The following is a 27,015-nucleotide window of genomic DNA, read 5'->3' as shown; positions in this document are numbered from 1 at the left end:
CTGGCTGCATGGGTGTTTTTGTGGTTTTCCCCATGTGTAACGTGTATATGAGCGAGTTTCCATTAGAAAGTTCTCCACGAAGGCATCCCTCCCCTTGGGCAGATAACCCTAGTGTGCTTTGCCATAATTAAATACACCACCTTATATTAAAGTAAATTTGGCCATCATTCCATATAGGTATCTGTGGCACTGAGATACTTATTTTACAAGGATACAAGATTCTGTTAACGCTAATCATACACATTTGTTAGCAGTTCATTTAGAAATGAAGATACTATTTTCTGGAATACTTTGTAGTTGTAAAGTAATTTTTGCCCAAAAATTTGTTTAACTGTTGAAAAAACAGTAAATATTTAGGATGAGATTGAGGTTATTGACCAATTGATCCCAAACCTGTAATCACAATTTCTGAAGTAGCTGTTATGAATTTATCCTTAAGTTCATGCTGTCAGCCAAGAAGCATTTCTTGTAATTTCAAGAGGATCTGCTCAGTGTATTCAATGTTTCACGAGCAGAAGTGGAGCAATTATTGTACCACAATGCAGTGGTCATCTGCTTAGCTGCACTTTGGCTTGATTAATAGTGTGCATGATGCCATGCCATAAGTTATTGTTTAATCTAACGTGCTACACAACATTGTTTGCATTTGAGTGTAACAGACAACTCGATTTGTTTTCTCAGGCATGATATAAGAAAGTAAATAAGCATCTTTATTTGCTTAGTGTGCCAATATCTGTGCAGCTCTAAATGAAAGGTTCCCCCCCCCCACACACACACTATATATTTGGTATATTCTTTGGTAAGCATATATTGTTATTACTTAGCACACACTTTTTCACTAAAGCAGATGACAGGCAATGATATCATGCATAATGGATATATGAGAATAGTGTATGGAATTCATGATTCTCATATAACACATAACGTTCATATCACTATTCTCATATAACACATATGAGAATAGTGTATGGAATTCATGAATGGTGTAATGCTAGTCACAAAGTTCAACTTTATCTATTCTATGTTATAATTCATTCAAAATAATAGATGTCTTTCCAGGACATTCTTAATCATGCATGTCATCTCTTTCGCCCAAGAGCTTTCCATGTCACTGTCTCATTTTTGATTTTTTAACAGGTCAACTTCATAAACTTCCGTAATTTGATATTTAATTTCACATGAAAGAATATTTCTAGTGAGTAAAAATCAAGCAGGTGTCGCTTCATATAAATACAAACTTAAATTAGCACACATCATTGACTGATAATGGATGATTTTGATTGTCACTTACTTATTGTTCAATCAATAGACTGGTGACAGAAGTATGTTACAAAGTAGATATGAACTCTTGTCTCCCAGTTCAATTAGTTGCTCAATACCATAGTATAAACGTTTATATGGAAAATAGCCTGGCTTATGCATTTTTAAAATTAAAATGTTTATTCAAATAAATTTTTCCATTCCTTTTTATTGTGAAATAGTTATAACATTTTGTATATGTCTGGTATACAATAAATTACATTAATATTTTGCTCTTCATTTTGTATTCAACCAACTGTACACATACATGTATTAATTTTCATAAATTTACTGAAAGGTCATCATTTATCATTACCCATTAATAAAAATTACCCATGTTTTACTGTATTAGAAAAAAAAGGCTCATCATGGGTCGAATGTTGTCTGAAGCCATGGAATGCTATTAGTTTGTTCCAGATTCAATAACCAGTAGATAAATAGATTGGAAACACATGGTTTTCGTGGCTTTCCCATAAAAATACAAATTACTTCAAACAAATAAATGCAATGCAGCAAATAAATGCAGCATTTATTCCTATAGAAATTTAGGCTAACTGTCTTTAAAAAATTTCTCATAAAGGCATATCTTTTATATAATTTGTCACAATAAATTATCTATCCACCTGCTTCATTCAGATTAATGCATAAAATGTGCTAAAAATCTCAAAATTCATCATTAATATGAAAAAAAAAAAAAAACTAAATGGTTTTCTGCAAATTGCTGAAAGGTACTATGCGCCATGTTTATTTTTGAAATGACCTTCGCAAGGAAACTAGAGACACTGTTGAATGCATCATGAAAAAATATTCAGCAAATTCTAACTATTGGGAGGGACTAGATGCTGTAGAAACAGAAGTCATTAAATTGTTTGTTTTATTTATTTGAATATAGCAAATTACATTACAGCTATCTGCTTAAATGAAGGGATGCCTTCGTGAAGGAATTTCTAAAAGAAACTGTCTCATATTCATGTTGTATGTAGGAAACACTATGATCCCAGCTTTTACTTCTGGGTCCGAAAGGAAAGAACTGATTAGTCTAGTTTTTTTTTTTTTTTTTTTTTTTTTTTTTTTTTTTTTTTTTTTTATGACAAAATATACTACTATTTGTTTATCAAGCAGAATGGCTTTGTGAAGATTTTTCTAAGAAAAACTAGCTGATGCATCATTACACAAAATAAAATCTACAGAAATGCATGCAAGCAGTTTCTTTCAGCTACCAGAATAAACTTCAGGAAAAATACAAGTGTTTGAGGCTTTAACTACTTGTCTGGCCAGTCTTCTAGTCTATAAACAACTGTAAGAAACTGATCCTTGTCATATACATATGGCAATACTCATCTGTCTCATATGCCATAATACATATGAGAATCTCATTTATCATATACATATGAATACATATGGTTGTCTCTTTAAACAGTAACTTCAGATGAGCAGCAAGAAATTAAATAGCTGAAGGAGAATGTGGACATTAAGCTATCCCCCTTAGTGCATAAGAAATATTACATATTCCCAAATCACTCATGAATCCAGAGGCGTAGCTAAGGTTTTAAGCGTCCAGGGACACCTTAAGATTTTGCGCCCCTTTCTGTGTTCCAAGAATGGAAAACATTTCATTCTGAAATGTGTATCATCAATTTGGCGCCCCCTGGATGCTGCGCCCGGGGACGGATGTCGCCCCTTGCCCCACCCTAGCTACGCCACTGCATGAATCAACTATAAAACGCTAACATTATTTTAAACCTCAAAGTCTTACAGCTGATTAACAACTAATTCGTCCCGTCTTTCAGAACCGTATTTACACTGTCATCAAAATTTAAGGATAATGACAGAAATAAAAGTAGCTGATACTTAATGAAAAATTATTAATAGAAATTTGTACAAAATCATTAGTTAACATAAATTACAATATTTGGCAGTTGATTATTCGCAAAATATTTAAATTAAAACCAAATTGATGGGAAAATTAAGCCCCTCTTGCAGAAAATATTTTTCTTTAATATAGTGTATGGTCACCTAGGGCAAGTTTGCATATCTGACATCTTGATTCCATAGACTTTGGTCTTGTAGAATTGCACGCCAGTGATCTAAAAGTGGACTTATCAGCTCTTGGAAGGTCCGCGGACGAATTCGGCGTGCTAAGGCATCCCACACATGCTCAAGTCGGGTGAGTAAAGTGGTCAATACATTTGAGTGATATCTTCTGTTTACAAGTATTCTTACACCACATATACTCGACGAGACCAAAAATTTTCACCCATTAGCAAAACTTCTGGGCCAATAGCACTCCTAAACAGTCTAACTTGGGGTTCCAGTAGCTCGTCAACATATCTCCGAGCGGTTACAAAACCTCCTTGAAAGATATGCTTGAAAGATTCCAATGCGGCCACTGGTCGTAATTCCTCCTCAAAGCATTAAACCGCGGAAAAGGTATATTTCACGGACAAGAGAAGGGAAGTTGTGTGTTCCTTTCTCTTTCCAGATCAACACACATCTACAATCACTGCTTAGACTATGTTTGGATTTCTCAGTAAACAATACTCGGGATCAGTCGTTTTGGCTTCACTGAACATGACGACGGTACCAGTTTAAACAGGCCCCCTCTGGAAGATGGAGTGAATGGGACACAAACCATTGGTTTTCTTCCATACAGTCCAACCTCGTTAAGCCTTCGTGCAGTAGCAGAACGGCTAATTCGAGTTCCTATGGCAGCATGAAGTTCTAAAACCAAATCCCTTGCAGTTTCTTCTTGCCAACAAGGATATAAAACGCTCTTCTGATGTACTTGTTGCTCTTGGTCGCCGTTGACCAAGGCTGTCTGTCAACCGATTCATTGCTTAAAAAGCAGCTCCAGATTCAAATCTTTTTCGACCTCCATACTGACTTCTCTCGATTATACCATAGTTCGCCACTTTGACCTTCACTTAAATGATACTTTGAGCCATAACTACTGAATACTGATTGGTCTCAGAAACCATATTCAATTTAAACTTTACAACAGACCGGAATTCCAACAGGCATCCATTGCGCACCCCATTGTCAGTCACCGAATTTGCATATTTCTGGCGCTGAAGTATGCGCGGAAGTGCAATTTTGTGTTCAAATGTATTTAATTAACAGAGGCGTAGCTAAGGTTTTCATCGACCGGGTACACCTAAAGATTTTGCGTCCCTTTCTGTGTTCCAAGAATGGAATACATTTCATTCTGAAATGTTTATCATCAATGTGCCGCCCCCTGGATGCTGCGCCCTGGGACGGATGTCCCCCTTGCCCCACTCTAGCTACGCCACTGTTAATTAATGTAAATAATTATAGCATCGGGCATTGGTTGCAAGATTAACTTAGTGAGCATATTTTTTCCTCATTACCCTTTAATTTTGATGACCAGTGTATATGGTGCAGCACGAGTTCTGTAAAAAAATTGGTCTTAGGGCTTCAAAAGCAAGCAAGCAAGTCAGCAGCAAGACGCGTTAGGAGTGTAGTTGTCCATACTTAACGTATTATTTAAGCTATTTTTACAGTTTAAATATTTTCGAACTCAGAATTGAAATATCTACAATTGCACGTAAGAAATTATCTATATAAGAATAAAATTATTGTAAATATTTATAGAAATTTCAACAATTAATATTTACCTACCACAGAAATGTAATCTTATAAACATGTCTGTCCGGCCCTGTACTTACAGAAAAATATATGTATGTATTCAGAAATATTCATGAGCATTCACTGATCCATTTATATAATGTAAAAGACATGACAGACCTCCTGACGAATAGGATAGCTTATTTGAATACGGGAAAGCATGCTAGTCCTATCTGCTGAGGGGAAATGAGGACTTTCTAATGAAAACTGGATCAAATTCATGCTGCAGATGTAAAAACTGTGAAAACCTATCATGCAACCAGCGTTCGCATGGGTTCGAACTTGGGTGATACTACCAGTATTCAGTAGTCTTAATCATTCAGCATGTGAAAGTCTCATAAAACCTTCAAAGTGCAGGTGGAAAGAACTGAGCACCTTTGTCGCCTCGTCCGAATTTCCAGCCCTCTGTTTTAGTGAAATTCTTAGTAACATGTTTCATCTGATATTATTACTTTATGCCTCTTGTTTTCATAAAGAGTCAAATTAGTCCATAACAATTTAGAATCAGCCATAATTTAAGTTTTAGAAGCTAGAAGTCATTTCTGACCAATCATCCAAGATAGAAGTTTTAATGTGGTTTTGCATGTGGTTCTCGTGGATTATCTTATAAAGACCTACAAAAAGCTTCCGAAATCTGTATTTATCTATCCTAAACTGCTCAGGTAGTTGAACTGCATCAGCATCACGTGATTGTGTGACACAGCAAGTCGCTTTTCAAAAGGTAGAACGGACCAGTCTAAGAATTTTGTACAGTTTTACACGTATCCTAACTACCTCTTCGCCTACTCCCTTTCTCTCATTGTTCATCGCCTTTGCTTTCGATTTCATAGTGGTGCAGTTTCCACACACAGATCGTATTTTATTCTCGAGTGTCAAGATGTAGAAACATCTTTTTACTCGGCTTCCCGAGATGAGATAGTTCTCCAGATCCTTTTGACATCCTCACCGTCTCTCTCTGTCTTCTGACATCTCGCGAAGACGGTACTACTCACGTATAAGAACTATTTGGAAAACAAATGGATTTTATTCATTGTAAATTCCCGAATTTTTTAATTTACTATATTCTGTATTGTTGCTGAGGCAGGCTCCACAGGTACACTACTTATCAATTCTTGCAGAACTGGACAGGCTGACTGCCATTGTGCATTTCGATGTCCGACGGAAAACGCTTTCCTTCTGGAACATCTATGTGTTTGGCTCACTACTGTCTTCAACCTGTACAGACTGATATTATATATCTGGTATCGATTTTATCTGCCTTCTAATGGACTCATAGATAATATCAACCGAAAACGCTTAAGATAGCACTTATCTGCATCATTCGTTCTAACCGATGATTTTAATGACGAGAATCCTCTTTAAGGAAGTAAGGATAAAAACTTAAATATGTAAACAGAGCAACTAAGTATGTCACTGCGTATGCCTCCATAACGATAGATAGCAAACCCATATCTACCAACTTAAAAGGCTACTTCACAGCACTGATCTGGTTATATGTACGCCATTACATCTATCATTTTATACATTTAGAATCTAGAATGACCCATTTAATCAGGGGCGTAGCTAGAGGGGGGGCAAGGGGGGCATCTGTCCCCGGGCGCAGAATCCAAGGGGCGCCAAACTGATGTTACGACATTTTAGAATTAAATGTTTTCCATCTTTGGCAAGCAGTAGGGGGCGCGAAATCTTCAGTTGTCCCTGGGCGCTGAAAACCCTAGCTACGACTCTGCATTTAATACTGAATATTTCCCAATATTTGCGTCTTTTAAAGGAATATGCGTGTCGGACTTCCATCTCTAGCTTTTCTTACGAATGAAAAAGTAAGGTGTGTAAAAATAGATAATACTGTGGAGACCGTTACTGATCTGTTGTCCAGGCGTTCAGAAACCACAAATCTGTATTCCTACGTCATCAGACAGACTTCTTAGATACATATCTAAAATCATAACAGAACCATAGAAAGAGAAGTTTAGTTAAGACTTATGACAAACCCTAGTCCGAGAATATTAGCAATTCCATGCTGAAGCATTCGTTGACTGAGTCTTTTATTAGTTTCCCTTCTTACTCTTTGTAATAGAGGTTGTAGCAGGGCATTTAATGTTTGGCATAGAGAAATCCGAAAAGCAAAACTTAAAAAAGCCAGAATTTCAATAATGTTCCATTATATGTTAAAAAATGCTTTTTACTATATTTGCCCACTAGCAGGCGAGCGGTAAAATCACTGAACATTGATAGTTCGGTCCGTGGTTCGAATCTCGGAAAATGGGCTGGCTGCATGGGTGTTTTCTTGATTTTCCCCATGTGTAACGTGTATGAGCGCCTGTTTCCTTTACAGAGTCCTCCAAGAAGGCATCCCTCCCTTTAGTCAAATAGCCCTTGAGTGTTTAGCTGCAACCAAACAAACCGAACGAAATCGCCAGAATTTTGCACTAACGAATCACCTACGCAAACTTCTGGGGGAGGATGGCATACTGCAGCCTTAATTATTAGTTAGAAGAAAATGATAATACCTTTCCTAATCACAATGGTTTTCTAGAAAAGGAGATCAATACTGATAATGTACTTCTGTTCAGAGCTATATGTTCTGCTTTTTTTAAGAGGAATCACTTGATGTCAATATTTTTGTGACAAAGAAAAAAGTGTATGACTTGGAGTTCTCTAAGATCTGTTCATTGTTGTTTGCAGAGACCTTCCAATTTTTAAACAAAAATTTCTCGAAGGACTGGCTGTTTCTCATAAAAACTGATACTTTGTTTTTTTAAGTCATTAACTCTTTCCAAACCATCACTTAGTACAGTAGGACAGTAGGAAACCATCACTTAAGTGAAACGACTTGTTGATCGTCCTACAAGAAGGGGGGGGGAAGAAAATCTAACAAAGGCCGTTTTCAGGACAATTTTGGTTCACACTAAATGAAAAAAAAATTGTAAACATGGTTAATTTTTACTGCAGTTTTCGAGACGTAAATAGATTTGAATGCGAGCCGCCCGGTGGGTTAAAGTATATATAAAAAAGGGCAGATTTTTATGTTCGCAATGTTTATCCTTTTCCTGAACAGTTTGAATAGTTTAAATGACTGATTTGAAGGGGGGGCAAAATCGGGTTGACATTTTTTGTACTTCTTAGAATACATTTAGCTTTAAAGATATGTTTTGCTCAATCAAGCTGTTAATTCATTCCTCTTTGAAAAATTTCGTCCGATAAAAGATACTAAAAATTAGACAGCGGATTTCTGTGTAGAAAATTTAGACATGAAATAAATTAAAAGCGATTATATGAACTATTAAATGAATTATTCTGTATGCTAGCTTATTTTTTTTTTATCGAAATAGTTGGCATTTTCAGGGCACAAAAAGTGCTTCAAAGAACTTAATTAGAAACAAAAAGTACTTCAAAGAACACATTAATCAATTAAATTGAAATAAATAATGGGATGTAATTTAAAAGACAGAAATAATTTAATGTAAGAGCTTTAGATTTAAAAATTTGCACACACAAATCAGATTTTGTAAGGTTTTATTTGATAAATAACTTTGATTTTGAAATATGGCATTTGAACCTATAAACCTGTGCGGATACTGAAAAAGTGATGAATATATAAGAATATTATCATTTTAGAAAGTTTTCTTATTGCATAATAAATTCTGACAGTCCTATGCTATAAGAATAGGTTCTAAGTTTGCATAAAAATTCCTCTTTCTGTAGCCTTTGTGTAAATACACTAAAGATTTTTTAACTAATTACTCGTCCTCGCTTGCAATTAGAACCATCATTAAATCCCTATTTTATCTAATCATTTCCTGAACATTATCATGCATATAGATTGACTTCGTCTTTGTAACTGATTATTATTACTTGCAAATGGCCTGCGTTAAATGAAGGAAGCTCCACTGTGTTTTTCTGGCAACTGTGGCGAACATATTTGGCATGAATTTGTCTCTCGGTTGACGCCATGCCAGAAAGGAAGCTCCGTGAAATGGTATCGTTAAAAGACGGAAGAGATATTGACAGTATGTTAATGCAGAATTGTTAATTTTTTGAGGTAATGAAAGTTATTTTAGTATCGATAATCTGGTTTTTAATTTCACTGAAGGACTTAGTTCTTAAATATCAGAAAATAAAACTCATAAGATTTCATAGCATATTAAAATTGAGCTTTCGTGAAAGTATATCGTGAAACTTCTGTTAGCCAAGTAATGGAATTATTTAAATCCTTTTACTTGTTTAGGTCGTTTAATATCATCAGAAAAACATTACTGAAATGAAAGTGCTGATGACTCAACATAATCTAACAGGAAAGGCATCTGATGTTGCCTATTGCTTTATAATGCTCTTGTAATGCTAGTGATACGTTAATATTATTACTATTATTATTAGAATTGTATTAAATTAGAAGTAACCGGAAGAAAAGAATTGTACAGTTTTGGCATAAATTTAGATTATTCGCAAAGTAATTTTTGTGTAGGTATTTGCAGTATATGATTTTTTGCGATTATACTATAAATGTAAAATGTTACCAAACTTATTAGTATACGTTTGTAATCAACCAACGTTGGTATTAGTCTTGAAAATAGCACTTTTAAAATTTCGTCTAAAATTAATAAAGTTTAAAAAGTTAACTTGTTTTCAAATAACATTACATTAAAGCAAAAAGTTTTTGAAAACCTTAAAATAATTCTCATTTAAAAATTATAAAAATGGAAAGTAAAAAAAAGAGTTACATATATTTTCCATATGGAAGTTTAATTTGCCATATGATACTAGAACAATTTAGCTGACACAACTTTGATGTCTTTGTCAATTTGGAAAATCAATTTAAAAAATTAAAAACATATTATTAGTTTATTGAAAGATTTGCTTTATAAAAATTTAGGAGTGATATTATTTTAATATTGTGATTCTTCACACTTGAATTACACAAGACGTCAAGAAGAATGTTAACTCATAATACAGGAAATTGGTCTTCAAGAAATGTTTAAAAATGCATTTAAAATATTTTAAAATTTGCATATGATTTTGCTGAAAATTATAAGCATTATTCAAATAGGCAATAGTTTTAAGAACTTTATTTTTATTTTTAATTTATCAAATAGCCTAGTGGCCAGCTTTTTGGCCACTAGGTCATCAGGCTGTATGCTTTCCAGTATTTTTCAACAAGGCAATGAAAATGATTGTGGGGCATTTGTTAGTATCAGCAGTGGTTATATCTTGTTCAGTTAAGCACAAAATACACACAGAAGAGTCAGCGATATTAAAACAAAGTAAATGGGCACAGATACAGTCATGCAATGCATATCGTGTGAAATTTGTATTCACAATGTAAGTTGCAACTGCTTATATTTTGTAATTAGGAATGTCATATGCAAACACATATGTTTTGTGCAAAAAATAAAAGTCGGGCAGAGTAGTTTGTGTGAACCTAAATTTGATACCAAATCAAAAATTTCAAGTAGAGAATGTCAAGACACAATAACACGCCAAATAAATACTAATTCAGAAGTCAAACAACAAAAATCAGCGTTATACCTACAAAATTTTCACAGGACTAGTTTCGATGGTTTTACCGAACCATCATCTTCAGCTGCAAAACCACAAATGAACACGATAGGAAATAATGATTAGATAAGATAAGAAAGCCTGGACAAGAATAAGCAAGTGGCGCCATCTGTTGGCGAAACCAGAACTAAAACATAATTTCTCTAAAAGCCGAAGGCAAATTTGGATTGGAATTAGGATCGTTAACTAGAACAGAAAGATTTTTATGAATGTGAAATGCCTCTAGAAAATCCAGTTCTCCAATGGAAGATGCCCTTTGAATAATTTTGGCAGCAGAAAAATTGAAAGTGTGACTTTCGGACCAACAGTGTTGAGCAATAGAAGACCTCTGTGTTTCCTTTTTTCTAACATATGCCTCATGTTCCTTGACGCGAAATTTTAAGGCTCTCTTAGTTTGGCCAATGTAAATTAAACCGCACTGGCAAGGAATCCTATAAATACCCCAGGAATTCATATCCGGAATGGGGTCCTTGAGTATAGAAGTTGGAATTTTATTGATGGGAGAAAAAACAACCCGAAAGTTAAATTTCTGCAAAATATGTGCAACTTTATAGCTAATTGATGGAAAGAAGGGAATGACAACAGAATTTTTATAATCTCCTAAAATAAGAGTGTGGCTTTTAGTGTGTTGAGATGAGAATTTTTTAACTGCTTGATTAATAATGTTGGGTGAAAAGCCCCTGTCAATAGCTATTGCTTTTAAATAATTTAGTTCTTCATCAAGGGCTAGTTTGGAGGAGCAAACTTGAAGAGCACGGAAAACATAGGAATAAAATGAAGCTAACTTTTGTTTAGTCGGATGACATGATTTAAAGTGTGGTGGAAGGCAAACCGATGAAGGTTTACGGTAAACTGTAGTACTGAAGTTGGATGTGTTACGTGTGACCAGAATGTCGAGAAACGGAAGAGAATTGCAAGTCTCAAGTTCAAAAGTGAACTGAATAGCAGGATCAATAGAATTCATTGTTGAAAGAACTTTATTTAAATCATCTTTATTACCTTCAAACAGGGTAAAAGTATCGTCTACGTAGCGGAACCATACCGGGAAGTTTAAAGTAGGCGGCATGGTTCCGCTACGTAGACGATACTTTTACCCTGTTTGAAGGTAATAAAGATGATTTAAATAAAGTTCTTTCAACAATGAATTCTATTGATCCTGCTATTCAGTTCACTTTTGAACTTGAGACTTGCAATTCTCTTCCGTTTCTCGACATTCTGGTCACACGTAACACATCCAACTTCAGTACTACAGTTTACCGTAAACCTTCATCGGTTTGCCTTCCACCACACTTTAAATCATGTCATCCGACTAAACAAAAGTTAGCTTCATTTTATTCCTATGTTTTCCGTGCTCTTCAAGTTTGCTCCTCCAAACTAGCCCTTGAAGAAGAACTAAATTATTTAAAAGCAATAGCTATTGACAGGGGCTTTTCACACAACATTATTAATCAAGCAGTTAAAAAATTCTCATCTCAACACACTAAAAGCCACACTCTTATTTTAGGAGATTATAAAAATTCTGTTGTCATTCCCTTCTTTCCATCAATTAGCTATAAAGTTGCACATATTTTGCAGAAATTTAACTTTCGGGTTGTTTTTTCTCCCATCAATAAAATTCCAACTTCTATACTCAAGGACCCCATTCCGGATATGAATTCCTGGGGTATTTATAGGATTCCTTGCCAGTGTGGTTTAATTTACATTGGCCAAACTAAGAGAGCCTTAAAATTTCGCGTCAAGGAACATGAGGCATATGTTAGAAAAAAGGAAACACAGAGGTCTTCTATTGCTCAACATTGTTGGTCCGAAAGTCACACTTTCAATTTTTCTGCTGCCAAAATTATTCAAAGGGCATCTTCCATTGGAGAACTGGATTTTCTAGAGGCATTTCACATTCATAAAAATCTTTCTGTTCTAGTTAACGATCCTAATTCCAATCCAAATTTGCCTTCGGCTTTTAGAGAAATTATGTTTTAGTTCTGGTTTCGCCAACAGATGGCGCCACTTGCTTATTCTTGTCCAGGCTTTCTTATCTTATCTAATCATTATTTCCTATCGTGTTCATTTGTGGTTTTGCAGCTGAAGATGATGGTTCGGTAAAACCATCGAAACTAGTCCTGTGAAAATTTTGTAGGTATAACGCTGATTTTTGTTGTTTGACTTCTGAATTAGAGAATGTCAGTTGGAAGCACCATTATTGTACACACTGTTTCAAATATTTATTCACTAAAGCAGTTCAAAAATCCATACTCTTATTCAAAGCACACCTAGTTCTCAGATTAATAAATCTGTTGAATTAATTCAGAAGATTAACCTCTCGAAGCCGGCTGGTACAGCAGTTGTACCAGGAGAATGACTTTCTCAGACGCCGGCATTGGTACGACTGTCGTACCATCCATGCCCTCCCCATTTTAGAGAATCGCCTATCTGTAGATCTTTGGGTGGTCCATTGTCGCTACTCAGAGTAGCCGCTGGCTACGCATTATTTCCCTCTTCTTATCAGTTTGGCTACATTTTGGCAAAAACCGCAGGTTTCATCTCGTGCCAATATACTTGAAAATTAAATAGAGGCCATCTCTTTCTCAATCTGTCTCATAATTTTAATGCTAATTTTTTTAGTACTGACATTTGCTATGATTAAAACGTCAGCGATTTTGCACGCTCTTTAAGCTTACCATATTTAATGTTTTTTAATCATAACAAATAAGAATAGATTAATATTTTAGATTTAATGCTCTTCTAGAAAATAGGTAAAACTGCTTTTATCATTTACTTCCTTTTCATACTTATGAATAATAAGATTTTATTTTGACATTTTTTTGTGGAGTGCATAAAACCCTTAAGAACTGTTAACTCTTTCAAAGTGCTTCTTTTATGCAGGCAATTTTGTCTGATTTATCAGGAGATAACTAAGAGACAATTGTATGCATAATAGTTTTTGCGATTTTCATTCATTCAGTGATTGCTTTCAATGATTTTCATTCATTGTAAATTAAATAAAATCAATTTATCTTTAGACCCTCTTCTAGGATGAGATCTGCCAAAAAGTATTTAAATATCAATAAAAGCTCACATTACTTCTAAATTGAATCAAAACATCAGTTACATTTTATAAAATTTCAGCTAGTTTTATTTGCTGAAATTCTTACACTCCTCAAGAGATAAAGGGAATTCAGACAAGTTGATAAAAAAATATCTTTAAAAAAGGTTGTTATTTTGTCTGTAATAAGGTGTATGTCAACTTACTATTAAATGTATGAAAATTAGGATTGGATTACGGAAAAGCACGCGAATGCTATCTGCTTAAGGGGATGGATGCTTTCGTGTAAACCTTTTTAAGAGAAATTGCTCGCATTTACGTTCCTGGTGGAAAACTCCACATGTAATCAACCCGTTCTTCGGTATTGATTGGATTAATTTTGTTCGCTTACTGAATTACATCAAAGCACACAACAATTACCTGTATAAGGGGAGTTATGCCTTCGCGGAGGACTTTCTAAGAGAAGCTGGCTTGCATTTACGTTACACAAAAACCGTGAATCCAACTATTTATCCGGGATTCAAACCCAAGCGAGCTACAAGTGTTCAGCCACCTTTACCGCTCTACTGAAGAGCCCGTAAAAATATTGATAAAGGAAAAGTATTGAAATAACCAGTTTAATTTACTAACCTATATTTCTCAATCGACAGTACATAAATTACGCATATGAGGGGGATTATTTGTGAATAAATAAACTGTATTGCACTTTTCTCCACTATTTCATATTACGATGGAATTATTGCATTTCAAAGTTATTTCTCAGGAATTAATTTTGCTCTTCATGATTTTTGATATTTTCAAAGAGAAAATTGCACACTTTAAATAAAAAAATACACGAGAAGATACTTTATGCAAAATTGGGCGCAAACGGTTTTCTTAATTTTGCTTTGAAAATATTCCAGGGTAATTGTTTTCATTACTGGAAGAAATATGAAAAACAGATTTACTACATTGTGTAAACACCCAATATTTCCTTATTCTTTTGAAAAGGTGAAAGATTACTCTTTCTAAAATAAATTAGAAAATATATTATGTGCAAATAGAATATTCGTTGAAAATGAAATAGACGTCAACCTTTGGATGTAACGATGGTTTTAGATGAAATTTCTACCTATGAAAAGAAATTGACGTATAATTAATTCTTCATGAACATTTAAAACTGTTCTCAAAATTCTTTTGATGATTGCATGTATAAGTCACGGATTTTTTTCTCTGCTAACATAAACAAAAGCCAATTTTACAAAGAAAAATTCTCGTTAAAGATATACCTTCTTTGCCTGATAGTCCAATGTAATATTTGTTAAATTTAAATGATTAAACGCAACCAATGTATCTCGGATTTTGATTTTTATATTATAACAACAAAATTATCGAAAAAAAGCAGATTTAAATCTCTGTTATTGTTATGTAAAGCTTTATTATTGCTGTAAGTTCATCTCAAAATCTAATTGTATTGAATCTCATTCTAATCATCTAATGGTAATAAATATTATTATTATTATTTCATTAAATTAGTCATTACCATTATTTTATTAATGAAAATATGTTATTAAAAATCGCATTCCAGCCTGCAGACTTACAAATCTAGTCCGTATTTACTATATTTTGTTAAATTTTGTTCTCGCTTTCTAATTTCTAATACGAAAATACGCGAATATAAATGAAGAGTGAAAACAAAGTTAAAAAATTCGCAAATTATTTACGAGATTGATTAGAAATAGTGAGTGAAATATAAACATTGCATACATTTTGTTCTAAATAAAGTGTGCACTGGATATGCATCCAGTACTGCATATTTATTTATAACTTCATTTAAATGAAAGCAAAATAATAATCGAAAAAATTGCAAATCTAGCAACCCCTCTACTATGGGACATAAGCGTCCGACAAACATGTAAATTTTACTTCATCCATGGAGGGGAACTAACGACTTTTCTCATTAGGAAAATGTCAAAGAGGAGGCAAAACTGTTTCGGATTGTGCCGGTCTGAAGGCTATATTATGAGCATTTCGGCCCGGTTTTAGAAGGTTAACAGTCAAATAAGACAACTAGATCTTGTGACTCAAAATAATGCTATAGTTAAAACAAACAGAATATTAAATAATTTAAGCACTTTTTTAAATTCTCAGCTAGATGTGCCAGTTTTTAAAACTGCCTTCACCAACATGTCAAACTATGAGCATAAAAAGCCAAACATGATTTTTCCCCCTACAAAACAGAAACCCAAAACTAGAAGAAATAAAATTTCTAAACCATTGGTGAATGAAATGGATCTTATTAAGGGTGAAATTTTAAATGTTGCAAGTGAAGTTGCTGATTATGTTGCTTCTTCTGAAGACCACACATATTCAAAAAAATAAAGAAGCCAATTTCTAATGAATTAAAGTAAAGAAATTATTAAGATATAATGGGAAAATTGAAAAAATGTTTTAGTTCATGTATTTATTTGAATTGATGCTTCATTTAATACTGAATATATTTAATAAATTTTGCAAACTTGGGGGGGGGGGAACAAATGCTGTACTTGTGTGCACTTTTGTGGGAAAATTTTAATTTAGAGTTCAAACAGATTTTTAGTTTTTTTTTTATAATAAAATCATCTATAGTTATGATTTTTTTATGTAACAGTAAATCTAATTATGTAAATATTATTTCTATATCTTAAATTTCTTGTTTTTTGTAATTGTGTGCTCATAATAAAAATACTGGATGAATACTTCATTAAGGAAAGAGTTTGATAAAATGTCTTTTCTATTGGAGTATTTTTCCAGACTTATAAAAATCAAAAGCAATTAAATATAAAGTTCTTGTTGATTCTTTCAGTTTAATATTTTCCTTGTACTTTCTTTATATATGTAAAGATAAATTTCAGAATTTTGTGTGATTATATTAAACAGTATTTGTTTTAAAAATCTAAAAATATTTTAGGTATGTTTTGTAATCTTTCTAAATTTTAAATTATTATGTTGTTAATATACATGTAATACTTATACTCATCTTAAGAAGCAACTGAATTGCACAAAGACTGTAATTTGTATTGTAGATTGTAAAAATAAAAGATGATATTCCTGCATGGTGTGCTAATGCTACTGAATATAAAGATAACCAAATGGCTGAGTAAATGTTCAGTCAGATGCTTCTTCTATCATGATAACTTATTTTGGTTCTAGTGAAAGTTAAAGTGTTTCAAAAGGAGGTTAACTGAAATACAAATTATTCTTTTACAGAAGTAAAAAAAAGTACCGAGTACTGAAAAGTACTCGGTGCTTTTTCAGTGCTAGCGTAGTTAAAGTCATTGAACACTGGTTGTTTCATTAACATTAAAACATAACATTTTTGCATATCCATATTCATGTTATTAACATTCATAGAATTGTTATGATAACAATAAACAAAATATTTTCAGTTATTATACAGGCTGGTTACATAAGATTTTTGTGGTTCTTCTCTCCCCTTATGTCATATAAACATGGACCAGTTTTCCTTAGAAAGTTTTCTGTAAAAGCAGTTTGTATTGCTTCCCATTAATAGACTTAATATTGCTTTGTCATTATCAAATATTTCAATCCTAGAAGGAATGGATACATAGAGCTTAAACATAACAAAACAATATTAGTGTAGCAGATATTCCAGTGTGCTTCTGTATACTAATTATATGTATGCCAGATTTCTCTTCCTTTTTATTCCTTAATAAAGTAACCTTATACATCAGTTTAATTTAGACACGTGTTGATTTCAATTCACATTTCAGTAGAATTTTGTTATAGTAAAATTCTTATCTGCTATCTATGAATATGTTATTTTTTTCTCTTAACTGCTGTAAGCTATCTCACATGAAAACATACTAATAAAACATAGTCTTAAAAATTAAACACTATTAAATTCTATTAAATTCTAAAACTATTAAATTCTAAAAAATAGTCACTATTATAGTCACTATTAAATTCTAAAAAATAGTCACTATTAAATAGTCACTATTAAATTCTAAAAACCTTGCTACCTGGTTTGGCTGCAGTAGCCTTAGTTTGGTCTACCCGAGATCACATGCCTGTTGTCATATATTGAATGGAAAGCATTTTCATTCTCAGCAATATGGAGTTTCATACACACACACACATCTCCTACAAAAAGAGATCTGGTGCTTAAATGGTTTTGTAGTAGGAAGAAGTAAATTTCCAATATACCAGCAAAAGAAAAATATTGGAATTCTCCTTTATAGAAGAGAAATTTTGATTAAGTATCCATGCAAAATTTTTTCCCTCTGGGCAAAATTCAACTTGAGACTGATGTAGAACAATTGTGCATTTTGAGTGATGATCTGGTGTACTTTAGTGTCTGACGTACTCTTGTAGTCAGGAGTTTTATCTCTGCATTTCAAAAATTATAATATGAGGGTTGAATTTTAATTATTTTTAAAAATCTCTGTTCTTCTCTTACACTTGTTTTAAATTATTTTGGTTCTAAACTCTAGCATTAATATGTTGCAGCAAATTCATACCTTGTTGTTACACTATTTCATTCTTTTCTTGAAAAGGCATGTGTAGATACTAATTAGAAATAAGTGAGAGCAGCCCAGTGGCCTTTTCTAAATCATAAATATAAATGAGGCTTACAAGTACTATTTGTCTTATGTGTGGATAAATGGACTCTGGTGGTAATATATATTAACCTTTCAGTATTTAATATGCGTAGCACTAGCTGATAAAGAATGATTTGAAACAATAATAATTATTTAACATAACTAATTTCTCCTCTTCTAGGTGCTCAAAATTTTTCTCTGACAGTTTCTTAGCCTAATGAATAAATAATATGAATAAAATATTGAGTAACAAATGTAATTGTTACTGTGAACATAAAGAACCACTACATCATATTATTTAGCCTAATTTCCATATAATAAAGATGAAATAAAGTTTGAAATTTACTACAATGTGACACAGTAGTACAAATAATAAATATTGTTAATAAAAAGTGAATTTCCTGTATGTTTACAACATATTTATTTCACACAGATTTGATGTTTGTAATGAAATGCAGTATGCCTGAAACACACATAAAAATGACATACGCTCGTATCATAAATACGGTTCTGTACAAATTAAAGACATGTTTTTGAATTAAACAAGGAAACAAAACTAAACGTAATATTAATAAATTTCAGCAATTAAGAAACGAAATACTAAGCTTGCACTATTGTTACAGTAATTTCAAAACATTTTGAACATGAATTTAAATCGGTAATAACATAAATATAGGTGTATACATTGTTATATTATTTACGGTATAGAAATAAAAATTTATGAACATTTCAGTCAATGTACATGGGAAGGTCAAATATAAAGTAATATTATATGCGCATATAAAAAATAAATTCAGGATTCTGCCAAAAATATAATTAATCAAGCACACTTCAGTTTCAATTACAATCGGCAAACTAAGGCACCATAGACAAAACGATGTAAAAGCTGCAAAACAAGACGTCTTTAATTTTTCCCATTGGCGATATTGTCGCCAAATATAGTTTCCGTGTAGGCGATTTTAAACCAATCACAGCTCAGAAATACGTCGGAGCTTCCTACATTTAACGATGTGTCTTGCAAATTATTCTCTTGCTGGTGAACTGACAGACAGACAGACAAGACAGACAGATGTCTTTTGTTGCACCCGCTAAGTCTTTCTGCACCGATGGGCGAAAAATCAAGCATAGGTGCGAAGGAAAGGCAATTTCGTATTTCAGAGGACAGTAAAAAGGAACTTCGTATATTTTATACGAGTTCGAAAGGCCAGGAAGAAAAGATGGGACAAAATAAAGTAAAAAAATAAATGGCCCAAACGTAATGGAGAGGAAAAAAAAATTATATTTATAATTTAAAAAAAAAAGGGCCTATAGAAAGAAAAGGTAAGGAAATGAGAGAATTTTGTTAAAAAAAAAAGAAACACCACGATTGTATCCATGAGTGTAGTCAAAGGAAGTTGTTATCATTTGCATTAAATAGAGTCTTCCAGGTATGTGTAATGAGTGTGTTTTGTAAAGCTGAATAGATGTGAAGATGGGGGAAAATTAATAATAAAATATAAATATTGGGGGTCCAGTCACATAACAGTATAAGTTTAGTTTAGAAGCTAACTTGTGCTATAACAGGGAAACTAAAATTTAAAAAAATTTTGAATTAAACTTTTATTTTTTAACATGGGAAACAATATGTTAGCCTCTACCTTGAGACACAGTAACAGAAGACACATAAGATCTAGATACATATAATATCATGCAAAATTATACATTAACTTAAGTAACATCATCTATTGCGGTTTTCAACATATTCATATACTCAGAAAACACCATCAGATAAAATCATAAATCTAAAACAAGGCGAGAACACATCAGCAAAAATAAATAAATAAATAAATTACAGAGTTTTTTATTATAATATTAATTAATTAAAAAAATAAGCATTTTATTTATTTATTAAGTTAATGGTCATAATTTATTATATGTGTACTATTTTATCAATTTGAGGCACGCTGTATTAATATATTCTTTTAATTTAAATAGATAGGAAATCTAGATTAAAGGAGCAAAAACTACAAATCTATACATTCATTGAGGCCCAAGATTGTGTGTTTTCCTCTCGAGAAATTCCTCAAAGAATTCTCCTTCCATCTCAATCCTTTCTATTGATGAGTTACGGTTAACAATCTTCGCTCTACCGCCTGCCTTGCGGAAATCGGCGTGAAATGCTGGTACCTGGGCTGTTTGTGCGCATGCGCGAACGTAGGTGGTGTGAATCAAGGTCCGTACGGACCTTGGTGTGAATAGCCTGTTAGCTATTCGCACCGTCGGTGCGATTAGCGCTGTCTGCGAGGGTATCTGCATCGCAAACTCCGTTTTCCCGGAGCAGAGGACGTTTCCGCCCATTTCTTTTCTGCTCGACTAGTGTCAGTTTTCTTCGGGAGCGACTAAATTTCAACTCGGCAGGAAAATTTGATTGGTCAACGGTACACGTCACATGTGACGTCAAAAGCGGGATGTTTTAGATTTACCCCACAGGATTACCTGCCATTTTCGGTTGCTTGTTTGCTGAGCTCTGCAGTTATATTTTTTGGCGGGCTAAAAGTGTTTTTTGATAAAATATTTTAATTGGTAATTTAGGTATTGTTTGCTTGTAATTAAACATGTGATTACAAATTATTGTAAAGTATTTATTTTTGAGACAAACTTTTGAACAGATAAATTTAGCGGAAATTTCCTTTGTTGAACAAAGAAAAATGAAAAATGTTTCAGAATAGCAAGCCGTGTTAGTTTCAGTCAAACATTAAATATTTTAATATCATATGCTACCATTTTTTGTGTCAAACATTAAATATTTTAATATCATATGCTACCATTTTTTTGTGTCAAACATTAAATATTTTAATATCATATGCTACTAGTTTTTATTCATTTCTTAATATATCTGATGACAAAATAAGTTTTTATTTTCTATTGCAGTACATAACTTTTTGTTATAACAATGGAATATGAAAAGATAGCAGTATTTGAATGTATGTACTGCTGCAAAAAGTACAAAAAGAAAAAGGTTTTATATGAACACATTCGGGAAGTACATAAAGTACCTGTTGTGGCTGAAGGAAATATGAAATGTCCTATTAATGCCTGCAATTTTTCATGTAGAACGTTTGAAGAGTTAAGAAATCACGCAAGAGATCAACATGGATACACTCTTAACTCCGTTGAAATGACATTTAATACATATGAAGGTAAGATATTAGAAATTTGCATTTTCTGCGATAAACGTTTTTAATTTGAATAGCCCCAAACTGAGTACAAATTACTATTTTTTCAAATTCATTCATCAAGCTGGGGAATAAAATACATCTATTTTTGTGAGTATAATTGATAACAGAATAATTTCCTTAGCATCTTGCTTTTTTCTGTTAGCCTGATAAACCCCCATTATTCTTCAGTAAAAATATTTCAAAGTAATATTTCTCTTCCTCAACTATTTGAAATATGAAGTAAACATTTTCTAAATAATAAAAACATATATAGAGATGCACTGCTGCATAATTATTTATACGTGTAATTCAGTGCTTCATTAAAAAAAAAAGACTATCCTGTTATTACACAAATGGATCTCTTAATGCATATGTATATTGAAGATATCAAAAATGATGTGGACCTAATAAAAAAATTAGTAAAATCTTTATTAAAGTGGCAACCTTCAATTGTAAGTTTAGTATCATAATGATAGACACTTATTTTATTATATGTAAATGAGGCTTAAAATTTATTATATGTTATTTTAAAACTACTTAAAGAAATTTATTCGATGTCTTAAAATTTTAATAACCTATACACATTGTATCAGTTATCAAGAAACAGGCTACAATGTTTTTTTACTTTAGACATAGGCCAGATGACACTCATGTTGTGGAAAATGTCTGATGACAATTTGTCTCTTAAGAATAAATTTCTTGCATTATTATACAACTTTGGGGAATATGTTTTAAGTCTTGTTTAGCTGGAACACGAGTACTAGTAACTGTCAAATAGGAAGAAAAATATGCCAATGTATAACTTAAAACAGAGTCGTAGCTAGGGTTTTCAGCGCCCAGGGACAACTAAAGGTTTCGTGCCCCTCTACTGCTTGCCAAGGATGAAAAACATTTAATTCTAAAATGTCGTAACATCAGTTTGGCGCCCCTTGGATTCTGCGCCCGGGGACAGATGCCCCCCTCTAGCTACGCCTCTGACTTAAAATTAGGCAACTTTATTTCAGTGTAGATTTTAAATAAAACTATCAGTTTTGAGAGCAATTAGACATAGGTTCCTCTTCTTGAAGAGAAAAAATATTCTGCTAAAGTGACCAGTATATTTACAATCAGTGCCAAAATAAGATTTTGGTTAGTTTTAAATTAGTAATTTTGTTTTAAAGATTCACTAGTTCACAATTATAATGGGCTTTTATATTGTATGTAGGCTAATGTTTACCCTTCAAATTTAGATTTCTTACAATGGAAAAGTGAGGAAGAACGAAGAGAAAAAATTTCTTACTTTTTGAGAAGTACAATAACTCTTAAAGAAGGTGGGAAAAAGAGTTACTTCCTTTGTAATCGATCTGGATTTTATAATTCTAAAAGTAAAGGTGTAAGAGCTATAAAATCACAAGGTACCTGCAAAATAGAGGGGCACTGTCCATCTACTATTGAAGTTACCAGTAATGGCATAATTAAGATTTTATATTTCCAAACACACGTGGGACACACAGTAGATCTAGAACATTTGCCATTAACAAAAGATTTGCGAGAAGTGATTGCAGGTAAGTTTCTTTATGAACTTGATTGTGAAATTCAATATAAAACAGACATTATTATACAACATTATCATATAAATGCAATATTTTCAGGTAAGTTAAATGAAGGCATTCCACCACAGAAAATATTAGATTCCACAAGGAATAGTATTAAAGAAGACATTTACAGGGAGCATTTATTGACAAAAAAAGACATACATAACATTTCTAATTCTTACTGTATTGGTAATGATGAACAATATCATCCAACTGATGCTGTCAGTTTAAGGATCTGGATAGAAAAAATGAAATGTTTAGATGATAATCCAGTTCTTTTTGTAAAATTCCAAGGAGAAGCAGCAGATCAGCACTTGGAAATTAGTGACTTCTGCATCATCATAATGACAAACGTTCAAAAGCATATGCTTTTAAAGTTTGGATCCAATAGCATATGCATCGATAGCACACATGGGACTAATGCTTACGATTTTCAATTATCGACAGTTTTAGTCATAGACGAGTTTAATTCAGGATTTCCTGCTGCTTTTTGCCTAAGCAATAGAGTAAATTTAGGTTCAATGCAAAAATTTTTTCAGTGTATTAGGGACAAAGTTGGACTGCTGTCTGTAAACTGCTTTATGAGTGATGATGCACCAGTATATTATACTGCATGGACATCAGTAATGTGTGATGCCAAATTTAGGATTCTATGCACCTGGCACGTTAAAAAGGCATGGCTGCAAGCAGCAAATTCAATTATCCCCTCAAAACGAAAGGAAGTTTTGAAATTTTTAAATGTAGTATCTGAATGTCATGATATAAAAGAATTTGAAGCACTGATATCTGATTTCCTCAGCAAACTCTTTGCTGATAGAGATACAGACAAGTTTGCTAATTATTTTGCTTCAAATTATGCAAACAGATGTGAGTTGTGGGCTAAATGTTATAGAAAAAGATGTAACATCACAACTAACAATCATCTTGAAGCACTGCATCGAGTTTTAAAATATTCTTATCTTGATGGATTGAAAAACAAGAGGGTTGATAGGTGCATTGCGAAGCTTATTAATATGGTGCAAGATAAATGGTTCCAGAGATTTATCAAAACAACAAAAGGGCCAAACACATCAAAGATCAACCAAACAAATTTACGACACAACAGAGCAATAAATTTTCCAGCTAATAATATCACAGAAATCAATGAGTTTTCTTGGCATATGATTTCAGAAAGTGACCCTACTCTTGAATATACTGTTACTCAAATACATACACAATGCATTAATTGTAACATTGTTTGTAAATGGTGCAAAATTTGTAACGATGCATTTGTATGCACATGCACAGATGCCACGATTAAAGGAAGTGTCTGTAAACATATACATGCAATAATTTTAAAGACAAGATTACCTAATAGAGAACAGCCAGCTAAAACTAAAGAATCAAATGATGTAAAATCCTTTCTTGATCTATCAGCACAAAAATTTAAAAAATCAGGAACCAAGCACCATATTATAGATCAACTGAGTATCATATCAAAACTTGTAACATCAACAACAGTAAATAATATAACTTTGGGAGATATTGAAAATACACTGAATAAAGTGATTACAAAATTAAAGAACGAAAAGCCAAAATTGAAAATGGTGAACTATGAACCTACAAATAAAAAAGCAGAGAAACAAAAGAATTTCTTTTCTACGAGAAAGAAAAGAAAACGTCCATGCAGTACTGAAAATATTGCAACAACTTCATACAAGAAAGCTGCTATACATGCCATTGGAAATAATGAAACTTTTATAATTCATGATTCTTTTGATCATGCATATTGATATCTTATCATGTAAATATATTGTATATAAAATAATCTCTAAATAGTTTATAAATTAAAATATGATGAATTAAAAACAGTATATAAATTTAAAAGGCTCTTAATCTTGTCACTACTTCATCCTTGCTAGTTACACAAGTAATTTATTAATCAATTTTTGATCTGCATATTCTGTCGCAGTATTTCACTACTAAATTATTAGTGTAAAGTTCTCCAGTTGATGGTACACATACAGTACAGTTAGCAACATCATTTTACAAAACATCGACATATAATGTGTTTATTAGGACGTATCACAACAATATGTGCAAAAGAACTAAAAGTTTCAGCATGAAATATGCAGTTACAGATTCAGTCAAATATAGATAGTAACATCATATACAGATAGAGAACATAACAGGAATAACAATTGCACTTGATTATTACAAAGGAAAATCATAATTTAGTATCTGCTGACAAATGAGAGTGTGCTGGTATTTCTCTAAATAAATGATTAAAAATGCCACAAAAATATAATAAGTGCTTTAAAATTCTTAAATTCATATAAGTGTAAATCTTAGTGTTTTTGAAAATGCTACTGTATTTTGTTATTGAGCATTTTTGAATCGCTAGTTATTACAATAACAATTTATGAATAGTGAAAACTTAAATTATTCCAAGAGAATTGATTAATAAATTTCATACAGTAAATAAATCATTGGGCTGCAAAAGTATGCAGATATATGACAACCAATAACAGAAATAAAAATAAAATCTTTAAAAATTTTATGAAGTGGCGAAGCATGCAAGAGCTATTTATTTATCTTGTAAACAATACATTTTCAGTAGAATCAGTACTTTAAAAAATTGATATACTTTGGAAACATGCTCTGCAATGTAGTTGTTTTGTGATGAAACTGTTAATAGTGATGCTTTGATAATGCTTTTGTTGATTTGCTCCACACAGTAAAACTGTAGAATTTATGTATACATAGTTCTTGCTTTTATGTATGGATGCAAATTATACAGCTTTTAATTTTTCATGAAACTTGCATACATATTAAAGTCAAGTGACTTTTCAGAATATTACAACATTATAAATCTCACACCTTGAGATTACTAAGGCTTATACACAGATTTCAAAGGAAAATATTATTGATATAGACACAAGTATATAGTTTCCATTAATTAACACATTGTTATTGATGAAGATCTCTTTAATGATTCTTACATAAAGCTATTTGGATTTTTTTCCAGAGGAAAAACAAAGTTTCATTTAAGAAAATAAACCACAGAATATTCTTAATTTTATTATAAACTTTCATTACATCACATGAATCTGTAAACACTGAACTAATCGTTTTTAATTTAAATCACAAATGTATTCTTCATATTGATTTATTGACAGTATGAATAACGACCAAAACTTAATATTATCTGTATATAATAAGAAATCATTGATACATAGGGTAAAAATAAGCATGAAGTTAGACTATATTAGCATGCTAATGGATCAACTAATGGCAAAAGACTTAAAAACCTTTACCTAATCATTTGTACAAGATTATTTAATGAACACAAAATGTATAGGAGTTACTCCAACCCTTTTTTGACCGTGGACACATTCTAACATATATTTTGAGATCTTGTACCCTTATGACTAAACATTCAAACAGATTTCAGGCATGAGACTTTTAAGTGTTTCTTTGTCATGAAATTACCTTATGATCATTTCATTCAACTACTACAAATCAAGGAAAGGAGAATTAATTACCAGTGTTTTATACTTTTAGCCACTTGATAATGTTACATAATATGGATTAACTCAAAGCACATTCTACTGATTATAATCAGATAATTGCATATCTCTTCTGAGAATTTAGATTCTTCCGCATTCATTTCTTTGCAGATCTTGCTCTAAATGGATTTCAATACATATTTACCACTAATAATCGCAAATGATAGTAAATAACAAATTAATTTTTATTCTAAACATGATTTGGGATGGCTGCATAGGCGTTTTCGTGTTTTTCCTCATGTGTAACGTGTATATGAGCCAGTTTCCCTTAGAAAGTTCTCCAGGAAGGCATTCTTCCCTGTAGGCAGTTAGCTCTCGAGTGCTTTAATCAAATAAAAACCTATTTTAAACTACAATTTCAAATTTTGTATTTTGTCCTTATTTATTTCACTAAATAATTGAAGTCCTCTTTAGTACATACACATATCAGGCGCTATTTTATCTTCATTTACAAAATAAAACAGTTGAAGTAGTTTTAGGACTTTTCTCTCATGGGGAAAAAATATCTGCATTTTATCCAATTTCCTTTATGAAAACTGAAGTTTTCATACCAAACGACATTCTTACAATATAACC

General features: G+C 32.3%; 1 protein-coding gene across 1 annotated transcript; it reads left to right on the top strand.

The window, feature by feature from the left end:
* Nucleotides 1-15,706: 15,706 nt before the first annotated feature.
* Nucleotides 15,707-26,603, top strand: LOC146998513 (uncharacterized). Its single transcript, XM_085810196.1, has 3 exons — nt 15,707-15,862; nt 22,522-24,064; nt 26,551-26,603. Exons 1-3 carry the CDS (start codon nt 15,707-15,709, stop codon nt 26,601-26,603), a joined length of 1,752 nt encoding a protein of 583 aa, XP_085666322.1.
* Nucleotides 26,604-27,015: the final 412 nt, after the last annotated feature.

Source organism: Stegodyphus dumicola, chromosome 2, assembly GCF_044657685.1.
Source record: "Stegodyphus dumicola isolate Sdum_Otavi_A_Nest chromosome 2, ASM4465768v1".
Classification (NCBI taxonomy): domain Eukaryota; kingdom Metazoa; phylum Arthropoda; class Arachnida; order Araneae; family Eresidae; genus Stegodyphus; species Stegodyphus dumicola.
The sequence above is the reverse complement of the archived record's forward strand: the minus strand, read 5'-3'. Positions and strand labels throughout refer to the sequence as shown.